Source organism: Mizuhopecten yessoensis, unplaced genomic scaffold (genome assembly GCF_002113885.1).
Source record: "Mizuhopecten yessoensis strain PY_sf001 unplaced genomic scaffold, ASM211388v2 scaffold4017, whole genome shotgun sequence".
Classification (NCBI taxonomy): Eukaryota; Metazoa; Mollusca; class Bivalvia; order Pectinida; family Pectinidae; genus Mizuhopecten; species Mizuhopecten yessoensis.
Window position 1 is genome coordinate 214,795 of NW_018405334.1, and position 23,647 is coordinate 238,441.

The 23,647-nt window shown below is 35.3% G+C and overlaps 1 protein-coding gene across 2 annotated transcripts in view; it reads left to right on the top strand.

The window, feature by feature from the left end:
* LOC110448351 overlaps positions 1-23,647 on the top strand; it is a 38,840-nt gene that overhangs the window by 10,233 nt on the left and 4,960 nt on the right. Inside the window, exons 10-12 of one of the 2 annotated variants that reach the window (XR_002462712.1) lie at positions 2,655-2,835; positions 4,785-4,862; positions 19,389-19,526. Coding sequence is in view for 1 of the 2 variants with exons in the window: in XM_021494535.1 (XP_021350210.1) it covers positions 2,655-2,835; positions 4,785-4,861 (258 nt within the window). In the remaining variant the exon portion in view is untranslated. The remainder of the gene's footprint in view (positions 1-2,654; positions 2,836-4,784; positions 4,863-19,388; positions 19,527-23,647) is intronic. The other variant, XM_021494535.1, reaches the window with a different exon arrangement.

Here is a 23,647-nt window from a genome sequence, read left to right on the forward strand (position 1 = left end):
GAGTCAGTGTGCTAAAATTTCTTCATTTTCCTTGTTAAGAATCAGAGGTGCTAGTTTCAAATCCTTTTTAGTCTGAAATCTGTATGCTAGATATTGAGTAAGGTGGTTTTATTGTTTTTTGTCACTTTGAATAATATTTCTGTTCATGTTAAAAACAAAATCAACTCTCTGTATAAATATATCAGGTGACCGTTAAGGCCCATGGGCCTCTTGTTAATATTAGACCACCAAAGAGAACATCATGTTGTAATTAGCCGTATTTCGTCACATTATCCAACTTTATATTTTGGTGTCGGATCAAAATTGTGGCAGGAGTATCATTATCAGGAAGAGTCAAAATATGACCAAAGCAAAGGCTAATAACTTTGACATCATTGATTGTCAAGCAGTTTTTATTAGGTTACCTGCCCATAGGTCATGGTAACCAATTGTGATAGTCTTTTGTCCGTCGTCGTGCGTTAACTTTTCCTTGTGAACACGATAACTTCAGTAAATGTTAACCGAGTTTAATGAAACTTTGTATGCAACCATATATCAATAAGATCTCGGACGAGTTTGAAAATGGGAATTATTCGACAGTAACTTACAGAGTTATTGCCCTTTGTAATATTATTATTATTGGACCTTGTGAACACGATAACTTGAGTAAGTGTTAATCGAGTTTAATGAAACTTTGTATGCAGCCATATGTCAATAAGATCTCAAACAAGTTAGAAAATGGGAATTATTCGACAGTAACTTACAGAGTTATTGCCCTTTGTAATAATATTATTTTTGGACCTTGTGAACACGATTACTTGAGTAAATGTTTAGCGAGTTTGATAAAACTTTGTATGCAGCCATATATCAATAAGATCCCGGACGAGTTTGAAAAATGGGAATTATTTGACAGTAACTTACAGAGTTATTGCCCTTAGTAATAATATTATTATTGGACCTTGTGAACACGATTACTTGAGTAAATGTTAACCGAGTTTGATGAAACTTTGTATGCAGCCATATATCAATAAGATCCCGGACGAGTTTTAAAATGGGAATTATTCGACAGTAACTTACAGTTATTGCCTTTTGTAATATTATTATTATTGGACCTTGTGAACATGATAACTTGAGTAAATGTTAACCAAGTTTAATGAAACTTTGTAGGCAGCCATATATCAATAAGATCCCAGACGAGTTCGAAAATGGGAATTATTCGACAGTAACTTACAGAGTTATTGCCCTTTGTTATAATATTATTATTGGACCTTGTGAACACGAGAACTTGAGTAAATGTTAACCGAGTTTGATGAAACTTTGTAGGCAGCCATATATCAATAAGATCCCGGACGAGTTCGAAAATGAGTTATTGCCCTTTGTAATAATAATATTATTGGACCTTGAGAACATGATAACTTAAGTAATTATCAACCAAGTTTAATGAAACTCTGTATGTAGCCTTATATAAATAAGATCTCGGATAAGTTCGAAACTGGGAATTATTCGACAGTAACTTACAGAGTTATTGCCCTTTGTAATAATATTATTATTGGACCTTGTAAACACGATAACTTGAATAAATGTTGACGGAGTTCAATGAAACTTTGTCCGGTAATTATTTGACGGTAACCTGCAGAGTTATTGTCCTTTGTCATTATATTATTATTTGTCCCTGTGATGTTGATTGACATTACACAAGAATAGTTGTAAATTCATGTGGTACACCTTTTTTTTCATTCATGACACATTTTTGCTACTAACAAGGTTCTATTCAAATTTTGTGCCTTATTTAATAAATCATTGATTTACTCTTTTACTTGTTTCTTTTAACCATTAAAATTGGAGTCACACCCATTTATTTCAGTTATCGTGTTCACAGGGTCCAACAATAATAGAATTACCAAGGGGAATAACTATGTCAGTTATGGTCAAATTGGTCTGGTATTCAAACTCATCCAAGATCTCATCGATACAAAGCTGCATACAAAGTTTCATCAAAATCGGTTCATATTTACTGAGGTTATTGTGTTCACAAGGAAAAATTAATGGACGATGCAGCAAGGTCATTCGGACCGACGAAAAGTATGAATTGGCCCCTGGATGACAGTCCTAATTTGAATCGTATGTCAGGTGACCGTTAAGGCCCATGGGCCTCTTGTTTAAATCTTGCAACATTGCAATAGAGAGCTGCTGGTGAGAATTCTTCTGAACCTTTGGTACAAATTAGCCTGGTAAGCGAGATTGAAATCTTGTTAAAATGATAAAACAATACATCAGTCAATATGCTGAAATTCAGACTGAAGACCAGCTACCCCTGACAGCCTTAAGCTTTTGGTCAGATCACGCCACCTCCAAAGTAGGTAACAGCTGGTCTTTGGTCTTCAAGTCACCATATAGATGGGCAACTAAATTTTATCATATCACATAGAAGTAATTAACTAACCAATCAATAATATTATTTCAGAAGGTCAAAGTAGCTGCTGGCAAGGTTGGACTCTAATATATAAAGCCTCTGAGACCACAATTTTGCTTTTCGACTACACGGACACATTACTCATCTATAAGAAGCAGAACCCTTTAGTTCTAGGTATATAAAAAACAGTCTAGGAATTGGTCCATTTTAGATTCTTGAGAAACTTAGGCATGTGTGTGATTTTTACCTTGACCAAGAAGAGCTGGCGTTTGTGTTCTCTGTGTTCATCTTGCTGGTTGCCGTGGTTATATGTCTGTACATGAGGGCGAGGGCTATTGGACGACGCTACTACCAACCTAGTACACGTTCCTACGCAGCTGAAACGGAATCTTGCTTTCCCAAACTTCTCAGTAACTGTAAACCTACAGCTGGAACCGGTGAAGGTTGGTATTGCAGTATCAACAGTGTCGGCGATTATATTCAGCTTACGTTTACAGCTTGACAAAATGTATGAAATATAGACAGCCCCCACCCCCACCCCTACCCCCCAATATGTTGCATGTGACTCTAACTTGAGGGTTAATTATCATTATTGCCTATAAAAACATTAACTTTTTTTTATCTTACACAACTTATATGAATCAGTCGGGGGGAGGGGGGGGCTTAATTTGGGAGGAAACCGGAGAACCTGAGAAAAAACGAAAAACACACTTGGTCGGGCAGGTGACCCAATACCTTTTCTTTTTGTGAACTCAAATAGCAGCTTGTATAAATATATTGCTCTACTAGTACATGATAACAAACTGTCTAATAAAGTGATGAATACTATCAAGTCCTTTACAAGCAAAGCCATGTTGCTGTGGTATCACCTATAATGAACTTGACATTTTAGAGATAATGGCACGCACACCGCAAGTGAAGACCTAACTGTACCAAGAGTTGTCTCTCTTGGAGCTTAATGCTAAATATACTTACTTCTGTGGCAACAAGGAAGAGTCTGAGGTGTTTAACTCTTGTTCATTGTTTTGGAAAATGCCCTTATTTAGCTTTATCATCAGTGTTGGAAAATTAGGTATAGGTTATAAGGAATGCCATAGAAACTCATTTAGCTACAATAAAAGTAGATTTGCCATGTGATTATGATAATGTATAGATGGAAGGTACATACTAAATGTGTATTTCACACTGCATGGCTGTAAAAGAGTGATTTGTTTTACCAGGATCAAGATATGTCTGTACTTGGTTAAAGGAACCAGAAATACTTTCAAAATTTACCTTGATCAGATGTGAAATGTTTTCTGTATTTCAATCAGAGTTAACCATTAATATCCTTTATTTAACTGAAATATTTGTTTAACCAATATTTTTCTTCTTTTCCTTTTTAACTGGGAAAATTATCAAAGATAGGGAGCTCTCTCATGGATTAAATTGATTTAAAAAATTTAAGAAAATTTCTTGATTTGGAAACCTTTTAGTAAAACCCAGTAAATTAATTATGTATGTATTACATAGCTTATTAAAGTCCAACCTCCATACTCTCAGCTCTTGTAATCCAGATAATATTTACCTGACTATTCGTTGTTTTTTACACCTATTTGTATTGACATACTGTTGGACCGAACTATCTCAGTTCCCCTTATTTTAGGCAGAGTCAGGTTGACTGACATGCTGTGTCATCATACGCTTATATTACAACCACTAACTCTGATGAAAAGTTGACTGACATGTCATCATTGTCAGAACTTGTGTTAATCAGGCACAGCCCCCCTCTTGATGTTCATCAATCTGACTCAACTGACACACTGGCTTATTGAACCGAAATGTAGTTATAATAAGAACTTTGTTGTTAGTATATAAATTATATAGTAAGTCAGTTCCAATTTGTTGTAATATCGGACAAAAATGTTCTGGTTCCTCTTGATGTGGTACAGTTGTGTCTAACAACACACTGCCATTTCCATAATGTAGGTAGACCCATGTATATCAACTTTCTGTCATACCTGACCATATCCTGTGATGTCTTTAAGTTAAGTTTCACTGAATACTTTGGCTACTCCATTTATGATAAGATGTAACAAAAGAAATACAATGGATTTGAAAGCTGTCTTTACTTAAAAATCATTTGGTCCAATACGACCGTGTATGATCAGGGTTCACTGGTTAAATAAAAGGTCAAAAACAGGGGAAATCATTCATCTGTGAACAGTAAGTTCGTGTCAAAAATGAGCTGTCCTTTAAAATCAGGAGTTAGTAAAGTCAGTTTTCATTTTACTGGTTTTAGCAGAATTGGAAGCATGGAGATGAAAAAGATGAAAAGGTTCCCACTTGCTTAATACAGAAATAAAGAACTTGAAGTTGTATCAGACTATTTATGGAGTATTTGAATTTACAGAGTCAAGTCACATGACAGGTGTTGGTCAGACCAGTCCACTTGCTGCTGATGGTGAGGACAGCCAAGATGAAATTTGAGGTAATACTTAAACCCATGACTTGTGTACAGGGTAAAATATGTACCTTCATAACATGTTGTTTTACTGAAAGTAACCAGACTTTGAGGGATATTCAGATGTGAAATTTTAATGTATTATTTCCCTAAGAAACAGCATACAACTTGTGATAATTCTGATTACTCAGGTCTCTTTAAATATTTTTTAAGAGCAAGCATATACATGTGTCCATTTGTACTTTACATATCTGTCTGAGGACAGGTGTCAATACATGTCTAGTTGTACTGTACAGATCTGTCTGAGGACAGGTGTCTGTATGTGTCTAGTTGTACTGTACAGATCTATCTGAGGACAGGTGTCTACATGTGTCTAGTTGTACTGTACAGATCTATCTGGGGACAGGTGTCTACATGTGTCTAGTTTTACTGTACAGATCTATCTGAGGACAGGTGTCTACACATGTCTAGTTGTACTGTACAGATCTATCTGGGGACAGGTGTCTACATGTGTCTAGTTGTACTGTACAGATCTATCTGAGGACAGGTGTCTGCACATGTCTAGTTTTACTGTACAGATCTATCTGAGGACAGGTGTCTACATGTGTCTAGTTGTACTTTACAGATCTGTCTGAGGACAGGCGTCTACATGTGTCTAGTTGTACTGTACAGATCTAAATGAGGACAGGTGTCTGCACATGTCTAGTTTACTGTACAGATCTATCTGAGGACAGGTGTCTGTATGTGTCTAGTTGTACTGTACTGATCTGTCTGAGGACAGGTGTCTGCATGTGTCTTGTTGTACTGTAGGGATGTGTCTCCAGATCAGATTTCTACATGTTACTGGTTTTCAGGAGACTAGATTTCTAATATTCTGGAAACATCTCTATAACTGTATTTTACTCAACATGTATTGAGCTATTTAATCAACAAATACAAAGCTGAAGCAGTCAAGCAAACAAGGATGTGTCGGTGCAAAGTGCATAAACAAAACAAAATCAACTAATATCTTTTTGCAAAAACATAAAAACAAATTGCTTTGTATCATGAGTTTCTGGATGTTTTCTTTAACTGTTGTCCATAATGTCTTTACAAGTTTAGTTATTCAGTTATCTCTTTAAAACAAATACCGTTTGACTTTCGTAATAGACCATTGAAAGATTTTTTTTCAAATAGCTACGTCTTTTATCACTAAATGCTATTCTTTTTTTTGCGTGACTGCAGTATGCCATATCAACATCCACTTTAAGAAGGCTAGTATCTTTGAAATGACTTAATGTAATTTTCAGAATTTGGCTTGTAATTTCAATCCAGTTGCTATATATTTCGTCTGTTTGATAAGCATTCAAATATCAGCTTTTCAATTCCACTTTGTCACCGGATTTAGATGATACCGAAACTTAATTACATCTGGGTGGCTAGTTATAAAATTTGCTCACTCGGAAAGAAAAGGCGATAGAGATATCACCAACATTGTTCTTCCTTTTATCAGTGGCCTGCACTGCTCCGCTTTTCCCATACAGAGCATTGAAAGAAAACATGTGGCCATTTCTTGAAGATGGAGTTTTGCAGTTTTTCACCAAAATATTACGATAATCAAATTCCACTCTGTTGTTTATTTTGTTTAAGTTTGCTATCAAGTCTGACCAATTATTGTGGATAGGTGAATTTTCATTTTCTGTTTTACAATTTAGATTTTAAAAAAACCCATAAATGTTTGGATATCATTTTAAAGCAAATTTGACTTGTTAAGCAAACCGAACGATCATGAATAAACATATCTTGAGATATTCATTTTTGTTTTTTTTCTCATGGAAAGTCAAAGGTCAATAATATATCAGAATACTTGTTCCTGCATACTTTGAATAATATGTACCATGATGAGCCCTTCTGACTGATCGTAATTATGATCAATAAAAGGTATCTAATTATGTCTTTCACCAGGAGATATGCACCAGCGGTTACTAAACATCGAATTACTTATGAATTGATATATTTGTGTGCAAGTAAATGTTTTATGTAAAATATTGCTAAAATGAATTGATGTATGCTGATATGCGCACACGTGTGTGATCAGATATTTATTTCAAAGGAGACAAACAACAAAATACACATTTTACGCAATTTCTTCCTAGTTTTAACATCATTGTACCTGTAAACAATACTTATGAACTCAATTATAATAAACAAATTACAAAAAACCTAAGAATTCAAAGCGGTTTGTCTTTCATTTTCAGAGATCGATTTTCGGAACTTGAACATCAATTTTTTTTTTCAAAAAATGTTTGGTGCGCAAAATATTTGAGTAGAAGCTTTTTTGGGGATTTTCAGCCTCACAAAATAGCTGCGCAAATTACATAGGTGCGCAAATTTCACAGGTTTTTACGGTAATTGTATATTGTTATTGATATATTGTATTAGTACTGGTTCTTCTTCTTCTGGTTCTTCTAATCGGACTTGTCCGGGCCATTACTTTTAAACCGTTAAAGATATCTTGATGAAACTTTAGGTATGCATAGGTGTGCAGTGCACTGGAATTAGGTCACTGTGACCTTCACCCAAGGTCAAAGGTCAAATAAGTGCACATTTTCAGTAAATTCTTGTCCGGCCCGTATAATCAAACTTGAAATATACCTGCATCACCCACAGAAGGTGTGCAGTGCACTGGAACTAGGTCTCGTGCCCCACTTTATACAGAGTTATGGCCCTTTGTTTAATTTTAATACTGAAGTTTGTCCAGAGCATAAGTTCTATGTTATTTCACCTGCGTTGACCATACTTACCATATTTATGTATCTTGGGAAGGCTAAATTTCTCACACTAAAATCAGATTTTATGCCCCACTATATACAGAGTTATGGCCCTTTGTTTATTTTTAATACCGAAGTTTGTCCACAGCATAACTTCTAAACCATTAAAGATATCTTAATCAAACTTGAAGTATACTTGCATCACTCACAGAAGGTGTGTAGTGTACTGGAATTAGGACTCGTGCGTCACTATATACAGAGTTATGGCCCTTTGTTTAATTTTAATACTGAAGTTTGTCCACGACATAACTTCCATGTTATAAGGAACTAATTCATCCGTCCGTCCGTCACAATCAAACAATGTATCAACTGACCAATGGTCAAGGTCACTGGGTCAAAGGTCAAGGTAAAATTTTGCATCTTTTCCCTAATGAACATTTTGTTATGACATTTTGAAGCAAAGTTTGTTGGAATTTAACAAAGAGTCAACTGACTTCAGGTCAAGGTCACTGGGTCAAAGGTTAAGGTCAAATTCAGGATCTTTTCACTGGGGAACATTTTGATATGACACTTTGAAGAATGTTGGTCGGAATTACAGAAGGAGTCATTTGACCAAAGGTCAAGGTCATTTGGTCAAAGGTCAAGGTCAAATCTTGTATCTTTTCACTGATGAACATTTTGTTATGACATTATAAAGCAAAGTTGGTTGGAATTTGATAAGAAATCAACTGACTTAAGGTCAAGGTCACTGGGTCAATTTCAAGGTTGTATATTTTTACTGGTGAACATTTTGTTATGATATTAAGAAGCAAAGTTGGTCGGAATTAAAGAATGAGTCGACTGATCAGGGTCACTGAGTTAAGGGTCAAGGTCATTTGGGTCCAAAGGTCAAAGACAAAGTGGATCTCTTACTTTGACCCTGGCTCTTGATGGGGGAGGTATTTAAGGTGAAACAAAACAAATCAAAGCTAACAAATGAGTATTGCACCGGTATTTACATTTCTGTTAGTCCAGCAATTATGGAAGAGGAAGGAAACAAGATTCGCATCATAGTACATGTAAAATGTATATTTTGCTTCCTTTTTTTTGAATTCCAAATGTCAAACGTCAAGCTCGGCTATATGGGCAGATTGCTTCTTGATGATTATGGGGGAGATATTCCCACAAGACGGGGCCCTCACTGACCTGTCAGTGTTCTAGTTTATCTTGATGAGCATGGGGGATATATTGCCACAAGACGGGTCCCTTACTGACCTGTCATTGTTCTAGTTTATCTTGTTGAGTATGGGGGATATATTGCCACAAGACGGGGCCCTTACTGACCTGTCAGTGTTCTAGTTTCACCTACGTTGACGAAACTTGCTAAAGTTTTAATGTATCTTGGGAAGTAGGAATGTCAAATTCTTAATTCGGGTCTCGTGCCCCACTATGTAAAGCGATATGGCCCTTTGATATTTTTTTATACCTTATCAAGTTTTTCTATAGGCTAATAAGGGGAGACATTTGTGAACAAAAACAAAATTCTAGTTTATATCTGGTTATATCCTCACACGTGGTTTAATCTAGAGAGCCACACCACTTTTCCACTGTACACAGGCCTTGACAAATTATTTTCCTGTTAAGATTTATGTTATTTCATCGATACATACACTGTTTATGGGAGTAGGAATATTTGAAATCATTCCTGACACTACAGGGGTCTATCAGGGTACTTTTTGGGTCCGTTTCAAGGACCCCATTCCCAACTGAGAAAGTGTGCGATTCTTCCCAATTTGTCCCTTTAAAATTCCCGATTGGGAAACTAAACCAATAACTGCATATAAATCCAACCCAGTTGACCGAGTTCTCAGAATACAGCACAAGTAGGAAAGACAAAATTATTTTGTTGTCATAAAGAAAGGATTAAATAAAAGTGGTTAAAGTCTACTTTCATGTATGCAGTATTTAACCCCCCCTGATAAACCCCCTGCTATATTGCAAAAGAATATTAATGGTTCATAAGTGCTACAGTGAATAAACACTTTGCTTTAGGATCAAGAGGTCTAGGATTCAATTTAATCAGGAGGTCAAAGTTCAAGTACCTGTGGCAGACACAATTTTTGTTAAAAGCTAAATTGCTATATATATTCCTTTCTTCGAATAACTCTTTAAGTAAAAGGCTAGCAACTTGAAATAGAGAAAAATGCTAAACAAATTAGGGCTCTTCTTCATTGGAGGTACAAAACAGAATGCTAGGACTCAACCTTCAAATACCCCATCATGAAAATAGATATTTTCACAAAAGTTTGGTGATCTACAGTAAAACGCTTGCTAGCCTCACTTTCAGTTTAAATATGAGGTACGTGTAAGGTTCTAATGACCATGACACATCTTTGAACATTCGGGCAGACTTATATAAGTTCTGATAGAAGTCTATGGATGTCTGACGGAAATCTGTGGAAGACTCTTTGTGGGATAGGGTACATGTTGTTTACTGTTGGGAGAAATGATGTAATACATGAAAAACTATGCCAGCAAGTGGACCTGTGGGACAGAAACCTGCAGCCTCCTGTTTTGAGACGAAGCAGGACATTGCGTGTGGACGTCTCGTTTCACACCAATGCGGCTCACACTTTATGTGTACGGTAAAAGTCTGGACATGCTTTAGTTTGTATATATTTTGAAATAGATAAAAAAAAGGCCAACTTATCTGCAGTTCTTTGTCTGACATTTTTAATCAAAAATAGTTTGAACAGAAATAAAACAGATTGGTTTGATTTCTTGATAACATTGAAATAAACCTGATTAGCTGAAGTTATCAGCCATATGCGAGCGGAGGTCTTGCGTGACCATGGCAGCCTAATAAATTCTGTTAGCCTTTTCTATGTAGCGGGTGATTTGATTACGCCGCTTCCTTGTTGCAGAGATGGCAGAGATCAAATAGGTCATAAGTCTTCTATTTGGCACCTAGGCCCAAAAGCCTGCGATGATAAACATTTAAATAACAGTAGTTTGACAACACAGGAAATAAAGATACTTTCATTTACCCCAAGGAAATTTTACTTTTAATGTCCAAGTATTGAGTTTCTTTTAACAAACTTAATGTATAAATAAATGTCTGTTGTTTCTATATTGATGTTATCAAGCGGAAAAGTGCTTTGCTCTTTGAATACCAAGAAATCGTAAACGGTCCTTTGTCGGTAAAGATACGTCATGCCATCCTGTGTAGTGGCATCACATAAGCCTTGTCGATTTGAATTTACCAAATTACTCATCAATTAAAACTTCACTGTGGTGTAAAAAAATGCCGCCAGTCATCGGAATAAAAACGATAATTTGATATAGATGTATCTGTGTATACTATTGGCTTTTAATTACTCCCGTCCTCGCACGATATTCATGCAGGTTTATGTCGTGGGGCCAGAGATAGAACATGCAAATAACCTAGACATTCACTGTGATATCTTTTTATTGTTTATAGCGGCCATTTGATGTCCCATCATGCTAAATGACTGATATATATCATTGAATTAAAAAAAATGAAAGAAGTCTTTATTCTTTTAATTGTTTTTATTAATTACATACAAATTAATGAGTAAGTTGTGACAATAATTTTATAATATAGGAATTAATAAATTTGATCAATATTGTATTTCCACATTGCACTTATCATGGTCTTTTTCATATTTTATATATATAAATACCGGTATAATTCACTGTTCTCAATTTTTGTTATAGGGTTTTGAAATCATTATTTCTAAGTAGTGAATTATCAGAATTTTCAGAAATGGAATGATTGCCATGAAAAACTTCTTTCAAAAAAAATATGAATGTTAGGGAGGAATCATTTGCTGGAAAAAAAATGAATTATATACTTTTGTTATAGGTTTAAACACCCTGTAATTATGACTTTCCTAGGAGAAAATTTATAAAATGTCAGTGAAATAAGTATTAAAATCATTAAATGCTGCCAATTGTAAGATTTTTGTAATATTCTAAGATTTTTTCAATATTCATTAATTTCAATATTTTGTTTTTCTGAAACATAACACTTTTCATAACCATGATAAAAAGATGGGTAAAACCAGCCAATCAGAACAGAAAATTTCCATGATAAACGCAGATATTTTAGGAGTGTAACAGGAGTGAAAAAATGCACTGCCTGACTGGATTCGAACTCGGGACCTCCCAACTCTAAACAGGTGCTCTAACCAATTGAGGTACCTGGTTAACAGTCCAGTACTGCTATGTTCTTCCCTCCTTTTCTCCAAGTCGTCGTCCTTGAAGACCGTACTATTTACAACCCTGCATGTAAACAAGATACTTGAAACAGGGGTTGGTCACAGGTTTCAGGAGTGGAACACAATGCAAGGCCAGACCAGAATTTGAAACCCAGGACCTCCAAAACTCTTGATGGACACTGACTAATTGAGCTACTTTGTCGCTGGAAATCGCTACAGGAGCATAGTGGTCACCATAATGATCAAAATGTTCACAAACCGAAAACTCTTGTCTGCAAAACATAAATACATATTCACAAAGCTATGAAAATGTTATTTTCTATTTATCTGATTATAACAATAATCAATTAAAGAAATGTAACAATTAAATCAAATAATAGAAGTGTAGATAAGGCCAGTTATATGTACTTACACCTGTTCATGAGGTCTAAGAAGGGATAACATTTGGGGATTCGATCATGGCCGCGGATCCCAAACGAGATTTCATTACTAAATGACTACTTACATGTATCAAATATATGGAATGTTCTGTTGTGATGTGCTTGGGTAGAGGGAGCGTATCAGACTTGTTTTGGCAGAGATGTGGTTCTTCTTTTCAGAGGATTTCCTACTTTTCTTTTTTTCCAATAGTTTTAAAAGTTCTTAATTTATATCATGTTGAAAGTAAAATTGTGATGTATTTTGGTAACGGTTTAGGGAGTGTGCCAATCTCCTGTTGTTGTGAGAAGCTGTGTAAATGGCTACAGGTATCATGTGGGAAGTGAAGTTGTGATGTACGGGGGTAGAGGGAATGTGTCATGTCGGTGTGATTGGCAGTGTGAGAAGGTAATCTAAGATTAACTGAATGATTTCAGGTTTTGTGTTATGTCCGGAAGATAGGAGAGAAACTCTGGATCCACCATCTATCTACCTGGTATTCTGTTTGTGTCAACACGGAGCTAGATTTGTCTCCAGTAAACACCTAAAGTATCCTGTCGCTGATGGAGAAACAGTGTTCTACGGGGAACTGGGGTCATTATCAGATATGATGAAATATAATTGACAAGTTATTTATGTATGAGAAGAAATGTGGCAACATGAATTTTATGTTGACAAAGAGTTTGATTACAGGAAATTACTAACTTGGCACTATCAAGTGCGACAAATTCTCTGGCTTTGATCTCAATGGAGACAGATAAGTATCTCACCGTCGAAAGGAGGGAGAGAAAAAGCCCAGATTTCTTACTGCTTTGTTGACGGTTTCTCATTGATTCAGTACGCTTGTTTATATTGGCGTGTTTAATAATTCATTGTTTCTTGACAATGATAGGCTGATGAAAAGTGAATAATTCAACGGGTGTCAAAGCCAAAGTGAAATTGATTATTGGGGTAGGGTACTTAATATTGCCCACACAAATGGAATCACATTTACGTATGCAGATTTACTCCATGTCAGATTGATTTTATCATACATGGAGGAAAAAAAGTATAGCACCTGTTGGTATTGTTTTTAATCCCAGGTGTGGTAGTTTGAATATAGGAATGTATATGCTGTTTAGATCCGTGATCTTGACTATGAACAGAAAAACATCAGGGTTTTTGAGAACCAATAGTAGGCCCAAATTTGGAAAAGTTGTCGGGGAAAAATTTGTAATTCAGATTTTTTTTACAAATAAACAGGAATGCATTGTTTGAACGAGTTATCCTGTTAGAAATATCTACTAACAAGACTCACAATTTAACAGTTGGCTCTGTATTGGCTGAGCTCAACCTAGACTTTGAAGTTTTTAGGTCACTCAAGCCGAAGATACACATAATTCAATTGATAAGCAAGGTAGTTTATGACTATGCAAATTGTTTTTTTTCATTCTGCCCCTTTTTAAAAAAAAAACACCTAACCTATTGTTTGAACAAATGTCAAATGAACTTTTAATCAATTTCATTAAAACATATAACCAGTGCCTTATCTAAATGATTTTTCATTTGGATCGTTTTTTGGCTGCATGGTCAGGAACATAAAAGTCATTGATTTTCCTGTGCCTCACTGCAGTCCTAGTTTGTATTTATAAAATCTTGGTCTCGTCAGTTTGGATATATAACTGTAAGCTTTGCCCTGTTTGAGAGACCAGTGTAATGGTCCTAATACCTGTTTTACTTAATTTAACTTGGATGATATTTTATGATAATTTATCTCTATTTACTAAAACGGTCTTTAAATACACTTCACTCTGTTTTGTAAAGGGCGCTCTTCCATAAGCATAATTTACGCCAAAAAGAAGAAATCAGAAGATTACACAAAGTTGACTTTGATTCGATTCCCCAAACAGGTGTGAAATTCAAACATCAGTACCATTGATTTATATTTGTATAAGGGGAATAAAAGAAATGTTTTGAGATTTTGAAGAGAAAACATGGTATTGTTTTCATATAAAGTTAACTTTCGAAAATGTTTTTACTGGTTTTAAAATGATATGTGTGACATGACTGTTGTTTTGTTTTATTGAAGATAATCTGTGTCTGTGACCCATTCCCGACATCACCCTCCCCCCACCTCCCGTCCCCGACATAGCGTGCCGATGGTCACACGGCAACCTCTGTGACATGTCGGCTTGACCTTGAGATCTCTTGACAGTGTCTTTGCTTGCATGTTGGTGGGCCGCTGCCTAATTAGGCTCGGCAGTGCTGTTACGCGGGACAGTAGAAATATTTATCATGTCCGATTCGCCAGACAATCTCCGCTCATCTATCTTTATATAAACCATAATCTTCGGATCATGATATTTTCCTAGTATCGTTTTGAGTCATTTGAAATTAGTCTTTTTGTTATAAGAATTACAGTTTTGTCCTGGTTTGTCAATTTACCTCTGTGCATGCTAACTTATTTGCCCAATTACGAGATCAGAGATAAACCATGAGATTCTGTCATTTGTACAAAAAAGGTCGCTTCCTCCATTTCTCTTTCCTCACAAAAAAAATGTAAAAAAGAAAACGGAAACAGGAGAAAAAAACATTGTCTAAAATTGATGCAAGATGGCATTCAATTAATACGAAAATAATAAAATGTGTGACGGTCATTGTTGGTTGAATGAGATCATTAGCTTCTATTTTATGATACAGTATTTTTCAATGATAATAGTGTCTGACCACTGAGGCTAGGTTTAAACTAAAAATGGTTATGATGGATAAGTTGGAGTAGTTGTAAAAAAAAGTCTCCCCGAAACAATGATGTCACAATTGACATTTGTTTTTTTTTAAGCCAATTTTTTTTTATTTTTTTATTTTTTTTTCACAAAAGAGAATGTTTAAGCCTGTTTGTCTTTTGATTCTGGTCACAGTTTTTTGTTGTCTGTATTATAATAAGTGGCTGAAGTTGTCCCTATTCCAAATGAAATTTAGACATTTATTTGCAATTTGATAGAATTTAAAGTAAATTTTAAAGCTGTAACATGTGTAAATTTTTGTAATGTATGCATTGTGGCAATTCCTGAGAAGCCCTCAAGAAACCGTGAAAGTGTATTGGGCATAATTATGTACTGTTTATGATTTATTTTTTGTATTTTGCATCTTAATACTCTTTATATATATAATACACCCCTTTATCACAACCTAGTTCGTAAATCGTCTCAAAGCGGTTCACAAATTATAATCCATGGTTATAGGGCCTTTGCAACCAGTATCTTTCTCAACTCCCAGCGGTGCAGCTATTTCAGCGCTCTAAGCTAGCACTGCCCAACCACATACTCATTTACAGCTAAGTAGACTGGAACATTTAGCGGAGTAAAGTATCTTGCTCAAAGATACAACACAGTGCCGTGCCGTGACTCAAACTCGCAACCCTTTGGTCACGAGCCCGGCGCCTTACCACTAGACTACCGTGCCTCCTATGTACTCTGCCTATATTTAGCATCAGTGTACATTTCTGTACATCACATTGTATCTGATGCATCTTATATACATTAACTGGCTTACAGAAATTTCTGGTGTTGTATGGAAAATAAAACAACAGGTGAGATACAAATTATAAAAAAATGACATCTTTTTACACAGTTTTGACACAATTATGTCATATGACCTTATCAATAGCATTATGTCTTGATTAAAAATGAATAATGCATGCGTGTTGATTTAACCGTAATTCACGAGATGGGAATGTTTGATTCTTCTATACACTTCGGCTAAAGCACTAGTGTATGATTTTAGACTGTGTGAAACATTTGTGTATTAATTTACGTGATGGCACATGATAAAATATTAATACTATTGTCATACCCTCCCTGTGGCACAGTTAATGATTACTCCCCTAGCTCCCCGCAGTACAATTAATGATTACTCCCTATTCAGGGAATTAAGAATTACCATCTATCTCTTGTTTTCATCAATTATTGCATATCATATTTCATTAACGGTAAAAAATGAATGTTTAAGACCGGCATGAACAGTAAGAAATAAAAAAAGAATTAAAAAATAAAAAAGTTGTTGCATTTACTCGCAATGCCCTTATTCAGCAATAAAAGGTGCATAACTCCACCAAAAATGCACGTAAACTTCTAGGTAATAAATTTGTAATATCATGTGCTTTAATAACTACCAAGTTGATGTATACATTAACCTAAGGCACATTAGAACGGCAATGACCGAGTGGTTAAGGCGTCTTACCGCTTCGATCTCTAGATGTGCTCCACCACTGGGTCGCAGGTTAGAGGCTTGGTCACATTGGTCAGTACTCCGGCACATCCTTAACTCGTTCACCCCGGAAATTTCATAATGAACTGTTTCAACCTTTGAATTGGAAGAGGTCAAATGTGTTTCAGGGGTGAATGAGTTAAACAACTATAGCCGTAGATAGGACATTAATCACAAACAAACCTATGACACTGAAACAGGACACCTGTTCTTGACGTTCAACAACTTTCTTGATAACCAAAAGAAGATAAAAAAGGAAACTTGGTCTTGATATATATTGTTAAATATGTGTACCTGTTTTACATATCATACATATAAAATTAATTTATTTTACAACAATTATGAAATCAACTTGTATTTATCACTCTTGTTGGCCTGAATGATAGCCAACAGGGAATCTTGATGTGGGGGGGAAACCAGACTTCCTGGACAAAACCCACATGATCGGGCAGGTGACCACACCTTTTCATGTCCAATTGGGGAATCAAACCCAGTCGCTTTGGTGAGTGTGTTATCCAGTGTGTTATCCAATGTGCCACCAGACAAAGTATTGTATTTTTTTTTTATTAGGTCACCTGAGACAAAGTCTCAAGTGACCTATTGCGATCGCCTTTTGTCCGGCGTCGTTTGTCTTCCGTCGTGCGTCCGTAAACAATTTACATTTTCGACTTCTTCTCCAAAACCCCTAAACCAATTTCAATGAAATTTTGCAGAAACCTTCTATNTGGGGCTGATTGGTGTGGCCAAAAAGGGTCAAATTGACTGAAATTTCAAAAATCTTCTCCTCAAGACAAAGATATGGTAGAATCAAATACTCTTCATAGATGGAAGGGTCTTAAGGTGCTTTACCAAAATTGGGAATTTCTTGACCCTGGGGTCTCGCAGTTCCCCCTGGGGAGGGGGTAAACTTTACTATAGTTTATTTAGGGAAATCACATTTTGGACCAACATTTGTTTAATTTCCATTGGAAGTAATTCAATTAGGGCTAGCATTATCAGTATCAGGTAGCAGTTTGATAGTATGCACATATGAGCCCTGACTGACCCCCAGGGGCTGATGGGTGGGGCCAAAAAGGATTGAATTGACTGAAATTTCCAAAATCTGCATCTCAAAGACCCAGATATGGTAGAATCAAACACTCTTTATAGATGGAAGGGTCTTAAGGTTTATGACCCTAGGGTCTCACGTTTTACCCCCTGGGGAAGGAGGGGGGGGGGCAAAATTTATTATTGTTTATAATGGCAAATGATACTTTGTATATTAGATGTTAATAACATGATTGGAATTATAACCCTGAGTTGACGACAGTTTGATACTTTGAACATTTTGAGCCAGCCCTACCCCCAAGGGCTGTAGGGTGGGGCCCAAAGGAGTCGCTGTGCTATTTTTCTTCATTTTCCTTGTTTAGAATCTAGGTGCTAGTTTCAAATACTTTTTAGTCTTTAATCTGTATGCTAGATATTGAATAAGGTGGTTTTATTGTTTTTTTGTCACTTTGAATAATATTTTTGTTCATGTTAAAAACAAAATCAACTCTCTGTATAAATATATCAGGTGTCACCGTTAAGGCCCATGGGCCTCTTGTTGATTTTGGTTTTGGCGATTTTTATTTTCAAATTAGGTATCTTGCAATAATAGTCATTTAAATGTTCATCTGCTACTGTAGATGCCACACCTGCTTCATTGTCAAAGTCTGGAATGTACACGTACCTGGTACACAAGACAAACTTCATTTTGTGGACATTTATAATGATTGCTTGTGGACAATAAAAAAAGCCTTAGGGATGAACATGGTTAATTGAAGACACATCAGACATAATATCAAAGTTGAAATGAACTTTCACTGTTTTAGAATATTGTCAAGAAAAGCTAAATATGTAATGATCAGAGTAACATTACATAGCTTACAAAAACATATATCCTGAATATATAATAAATTAATTAACATTGGAAAGATAATTTCTTAAAACAAGCTTTGAATGTGTAGAGGTCAGTATCTCCATTTTAGAGAAAAGATATTGTCAATAGACCGAAGATACATTTGAATAGCCACAAGTTTCATCTAATGATAAAGCTCCGACAGGGAATGGGCCTTACAATCAGATTTATAACTGTGTGTGTCCATAGATTGTAGACAATCATAGGGAAACATCAAACTGCAGTCTAGAAATAGAACAAGTCCATTATCTAAACCGAAAAGCTTGCGAATTTTAATGAAAATGTGAGCAAAAATAAGCTTTAAAAGCGATCTTAATCTCCTATGTCGGTTGTAGATGAGCAAAATTATCCACTTATTTTTATGCACGTGGAGTCTTCAGATATCAACCCATTGTCCAATGATCAGGTGGTCTTTGTCGTCCGTTGATTCAAGTCAAACGATAATTATTCATTAATGTGAAGGATTATTAAGCAATTCAAAATGCTTTAACAGTGACCTAGCCTCCATTTGAATCAATCAGAATCTGTTAAACAAATATTTATAGATGCATATGTATAGTTGTCACATCTCATGGAGCGCTAATCAATCTCCGGCAATTCAAGTAAATTGAGGTATAGTGACGGCAGTCCATTCACCTTGCATCCCTACGTATGGCGTATAGTTAAAAGACTTTGACACATTAAGCCTCGGAATTGACAAAGAAAGAATATTCAGCTACAGTGAATGTCAACTGTAATCTTCTTTTTGAATTAATGAACTAATAAAGACTGATCAATAATCAATAGTCCTGGAGCTTAAGTCCTCCCGAAGCAGGTTTTCGTCAGCTTAGCTTTAATAGTAAAAGGTAAGCATTTCGTCTCCAAAATTTCCTTAAATTTCAAAATTTGAAATAAAATAAATGTATTCTGGGATTCAAAATCATTCGAATTCAACAAAATTGTATAAAAACGTAAAATTTCTCTGAATGATTTCGAGTTTTAGAATACGACTTGAGGTGTGGTGAAGCTAATGAAGACGAGTGCAATGGGTCGGAAGAGGCTTGTAGGGACTTAAGCGAGCGGTTCTGTTCTGTTACGGCCGACTTTCAGTGCCATAATGGAGGAATTATAACAAGACAAGGTGATTATGGAAGGAAATTTTCTTATTGTCAATTATAGAGGATGCACACAGGCTTACTAGCAGTGATTATTCTGTAGCCTACCTTTGATACCCGGTACAAAGTTCCCAAGAGATTACAATCCCCACGGCTTGTAGATTAATCACCTCAAATTTCCTGTGCATTACAAATACAAAAGACAAGTTTATTAGGGTCATCTGGTAATGTCTAACAACCTGGAGTCTAAACGAAGGCGAGTATAAGGTGAAAAAATCTGATTGCCTCGATAGCTGAAGATTGAATCTTTGTCGTATTAATCAAAGTATCGTTAGCTTGAAATCATAGACCAACATCCTTGATCATATTTTCATAAATATTGATATTTTAAAACAGAAGGTAAGTGTGCAGGTATTTCAGACAATTTTCAGAAGTCCAGAAATATCCAAAATACAATTAAATATTGAGATACTTTCAAAAAAAAAGTTGGTCAGTATTTAAAAATTTTGAGTTTTTGTCCTCAACAAAGTAAAGCTGTGTACAATAGCGATTCACAATCCAATTATAAAAGTCCTGTTAGCTTCAATATTCCAAATGTCAAATGGTCAGACTCTGTTTTTCTTCTAAAAAATCTCTGTACTGTTTTTCTTCTAAAAAATCTGTATGTACAAGTTATTTCATGCCTTTTATTCAAATGATGGCTTTGCATCCCTATCCAAATAAATTTAATTAAACGGATGGCAAAATAAACTCGAAGTCATCAGTTGCTTCTGTTTGGTGAAGCTGATGGTGGGTCCTGCAGTGCTTGCTGATCATTGGTGTTGGTTTATCAGCCGAGAGGCCGCGGCTTGTGTGAAGTTATTACATCAATCATGATATGTTGGATCCTCGTCCAGTGCTCCAGATCACAGATAGGCTATCCTCACACTAAATATCCCCAACTTGTTTGGCCAGATTAGGGAGATGAGATTCTAATTTTTTTTACTCATCTGGTAATTTGCAAGTATTGAGGTGTTTTTTCGCCCAGAAGATTAGAATTTGTTCTCGGCTTTAACGATACCTGATTCACCTGTTCATAGCTTTTCCTCGTTAGACATTCTTATCTCCCAGTTTGAATTCTAATATTCAAAAGGACTTGCCAACTATCGGAAGCATCTTTGTTAAATTGGCTAACAATGTAAATGGCTGTACACTCTGAATAGAAAGGTTTCTATCCAGATTGGTACTGCAGATGTGAATATTTAACCTAAAAATCTCATTTTTATGTTAAAACCATAGTCTATAAGACAAGGGACTTGAAAACGAATTACCTTCGTATATTATTTTGACCTCATCGGAGCTTAATGTTAATGAAACAATTCTCTAACTTTTAACTGTAACTGTCCAGTTTTAGATTTTAACCTAATCCTCACATCCTTAACCCATTGGTTCCATTTAGACTTTCATGTATTTTTAATAATAGTAAATTATTGCCTTTTGTTCATTTCAGTATTTAATTTTTTGTCCGAAGATTTTCTCCTACTTTTTTTATAGCATATCTGCTAACCACTGTTAGAATGATGCAGATCTTATCTCCATGTAGGAAAGTATATAACACTATATGGCATTCGATGGGCGTATTTTGTTCTGCTCCGCGGTATTCTTGTTGAAGTATTTTCTTGGAATTTTGGTGTCCTAGCTTCTATAGACCTGGAACCCGTCTCTAGAATATTGAATTATTGAGAAAAAAATCAAAAAAAATCTAATAATTCTGATCAGTTTGATGTCTGATTTCTAAGTTCTCAAGCTAGTGGGAGATAACCTAGTAAAATGCAGCTGGAAAATTCTTTCAAGAAAGCTGGTAGCCAGTCACGTTTCCTTCTTACTCAAGGATAATCAACACAATTCAAAAAGATCATACCATTTAATGGACTAAAATAGTGGTGACCCACTACAAATTGTAGCAAATATTGTAGGTTTTGAATTACATTATATAGTACATATTTTAAAGTCACATAGCAAGTAAAAATTAATCCGGATAAATAGGTTTTGTCTGGTGTCAATCCTCGGGGCATTTTCATGGATGATTTTTATTTTTTTTTCAGAAATATTTAAGTTCATTTACTGAAAAACTGTATTTACCTTACAAGTTTGCTATTGCAAAGATCCTAGTTCACAAAAAAATACCAGGTATGTTAAAAAAGAGCTCATTTCATTTCATTTTAGAGGAATATACTCTACCAAAACACAGTCTTGTTCTGAGAAACGAAATATATTCATGTAAGATGTCAAATTCCGAGCAAGAGAACAATTTATGATGTTTAAATTTAATTTCATGTGGAAATCTGGTAGAAATGTTACATCAAACTCCTATGAATGTAGGAATTTCTCGTTTTATAGAAACTAAGGTAGACATTTTACATCAAACCCCCATGAATGTAGGAATTTCACGTTTTATAGAAACTAAGGTAGACATTTCACATCAAACTCCCAGATACAGGTGCATGTAGTCATCAGAACAAAGTTCATCTGGTTTTAAACCAGGTAAACATTTTGTTGAGAAACCAGTAGAAATTCCACATTAAAGCTCCAGGTACGTACGTAGTCATTAGAAGTAATTTCACTAAGTAAAAAATCATGCAAACATGAATGGCCTATCTGTTCTTGTACATCCCGAACATCAAGTGAATCCACAAGGTAGTAAAATTAAGCACCCAGTACCTGAAGGCCGGTTTATGGCCCGGACCAAGATAAAGGGCTTTCTTGTTTATCCATTTAAGTTTTAACTGATAGAGTGCACTCTTGATATGATGAAAAGCAATGTTGATGGCGATACATTAAATGAAGGAGTATGATTCGGCATTGATCTGTGCTCTCATCAAGGGGCTGTCACGCCAGTGGTCCAGAGGCTGAGCGATGTGTGTCATACCTTGTCACAAGTGTCAATTAACACTAAGTGATGGCATTGCATCCACATTGGGCCTTTTTTTGTTTAATTTTTTTTATATCCATGAAAAAGAAAATAATTTGTTAATGGAGTTTTGTGTTTATTGGGGTGAAAAATTAACTCGGTACACAGTTTTGGTCGTGTGTCAGAGTGTGGCGTTTGTAGATAATTATGTATGGTGTCATCTCGACAAATTAACACTACATTCTGAGCGATTCTGTCGAGGGAAATTGATTCTGTACAGTGTTTCATATCAACAGCTGATTGCATTATTATTTCATTTGTAAAATGCAAGAATTTCAGATTTAGATAATGAAAAATGAAATATTAAAACACATTTATGCATTTCCGAATGAGGAATTTGGGTAATTTACTGAAACGCAAAGAATTTACAAACTATTAAACTCGTATTTGGATCATTGGTGTTGTCATCGCGCAGGGTTTACATGATTTCTGACCATGTTTATTTCATTTTGATTATGACAGATTTAATTTTGTAAACGGAGAATGGACCTCGCCTTGGGCCGGGAGGGAGGGGGGATGACTCTTGTGTGGAAGTGGTAGCAATGATTAAATTCTCGGGTAAAACAATTGATCATTTCCGCTGCCACGCAGATTGGTATGCCTTTGAATCAGTCTATTTGATCTATATGTTCTGTCCTTGTTCCAAGATTTGACAAAAATTATTTGTATAAACTGTCATTAAACTTGCCGAGTAATTTGATATTTAGAAAATGAATTACTTTCAATAACATTACCTTAAATAAATGTTTCTCCCTCAATTGTGGCTGTTCATCTTATCTTCGCTATAAAGATGATGTGTCTATTTTTGTAAAGTGCTTTAACAATTTTAGTGTTGTTTTGAGAAGTTATTGTACAATGATTTGGAATTTTTGGAAAACTAAATTGAACATCATAGCTCAAAAAATTATTTGATTCAATACAAAATTCAGAATTATAGTATTAAATCATGAAAGTTTATTTTAACTGTAATTTCATTTACCAAATTTTCATTTTCATGGAATTAGCAGCATGACTTTTTAAGGAATAACCAGTTATGATTTAATTTCTATATGTTTTAGGCTGTTTTGAGAGTTACAAGTCTTATCTACACAAAGTGTTGATTTTGTGATGATGACTACCATTAGGTACTCCAGTTTTCGTGAATATTTCCATCAATTATCATCTGCTGATAATTGGAAAGGGGAAAAGTTATCCTGG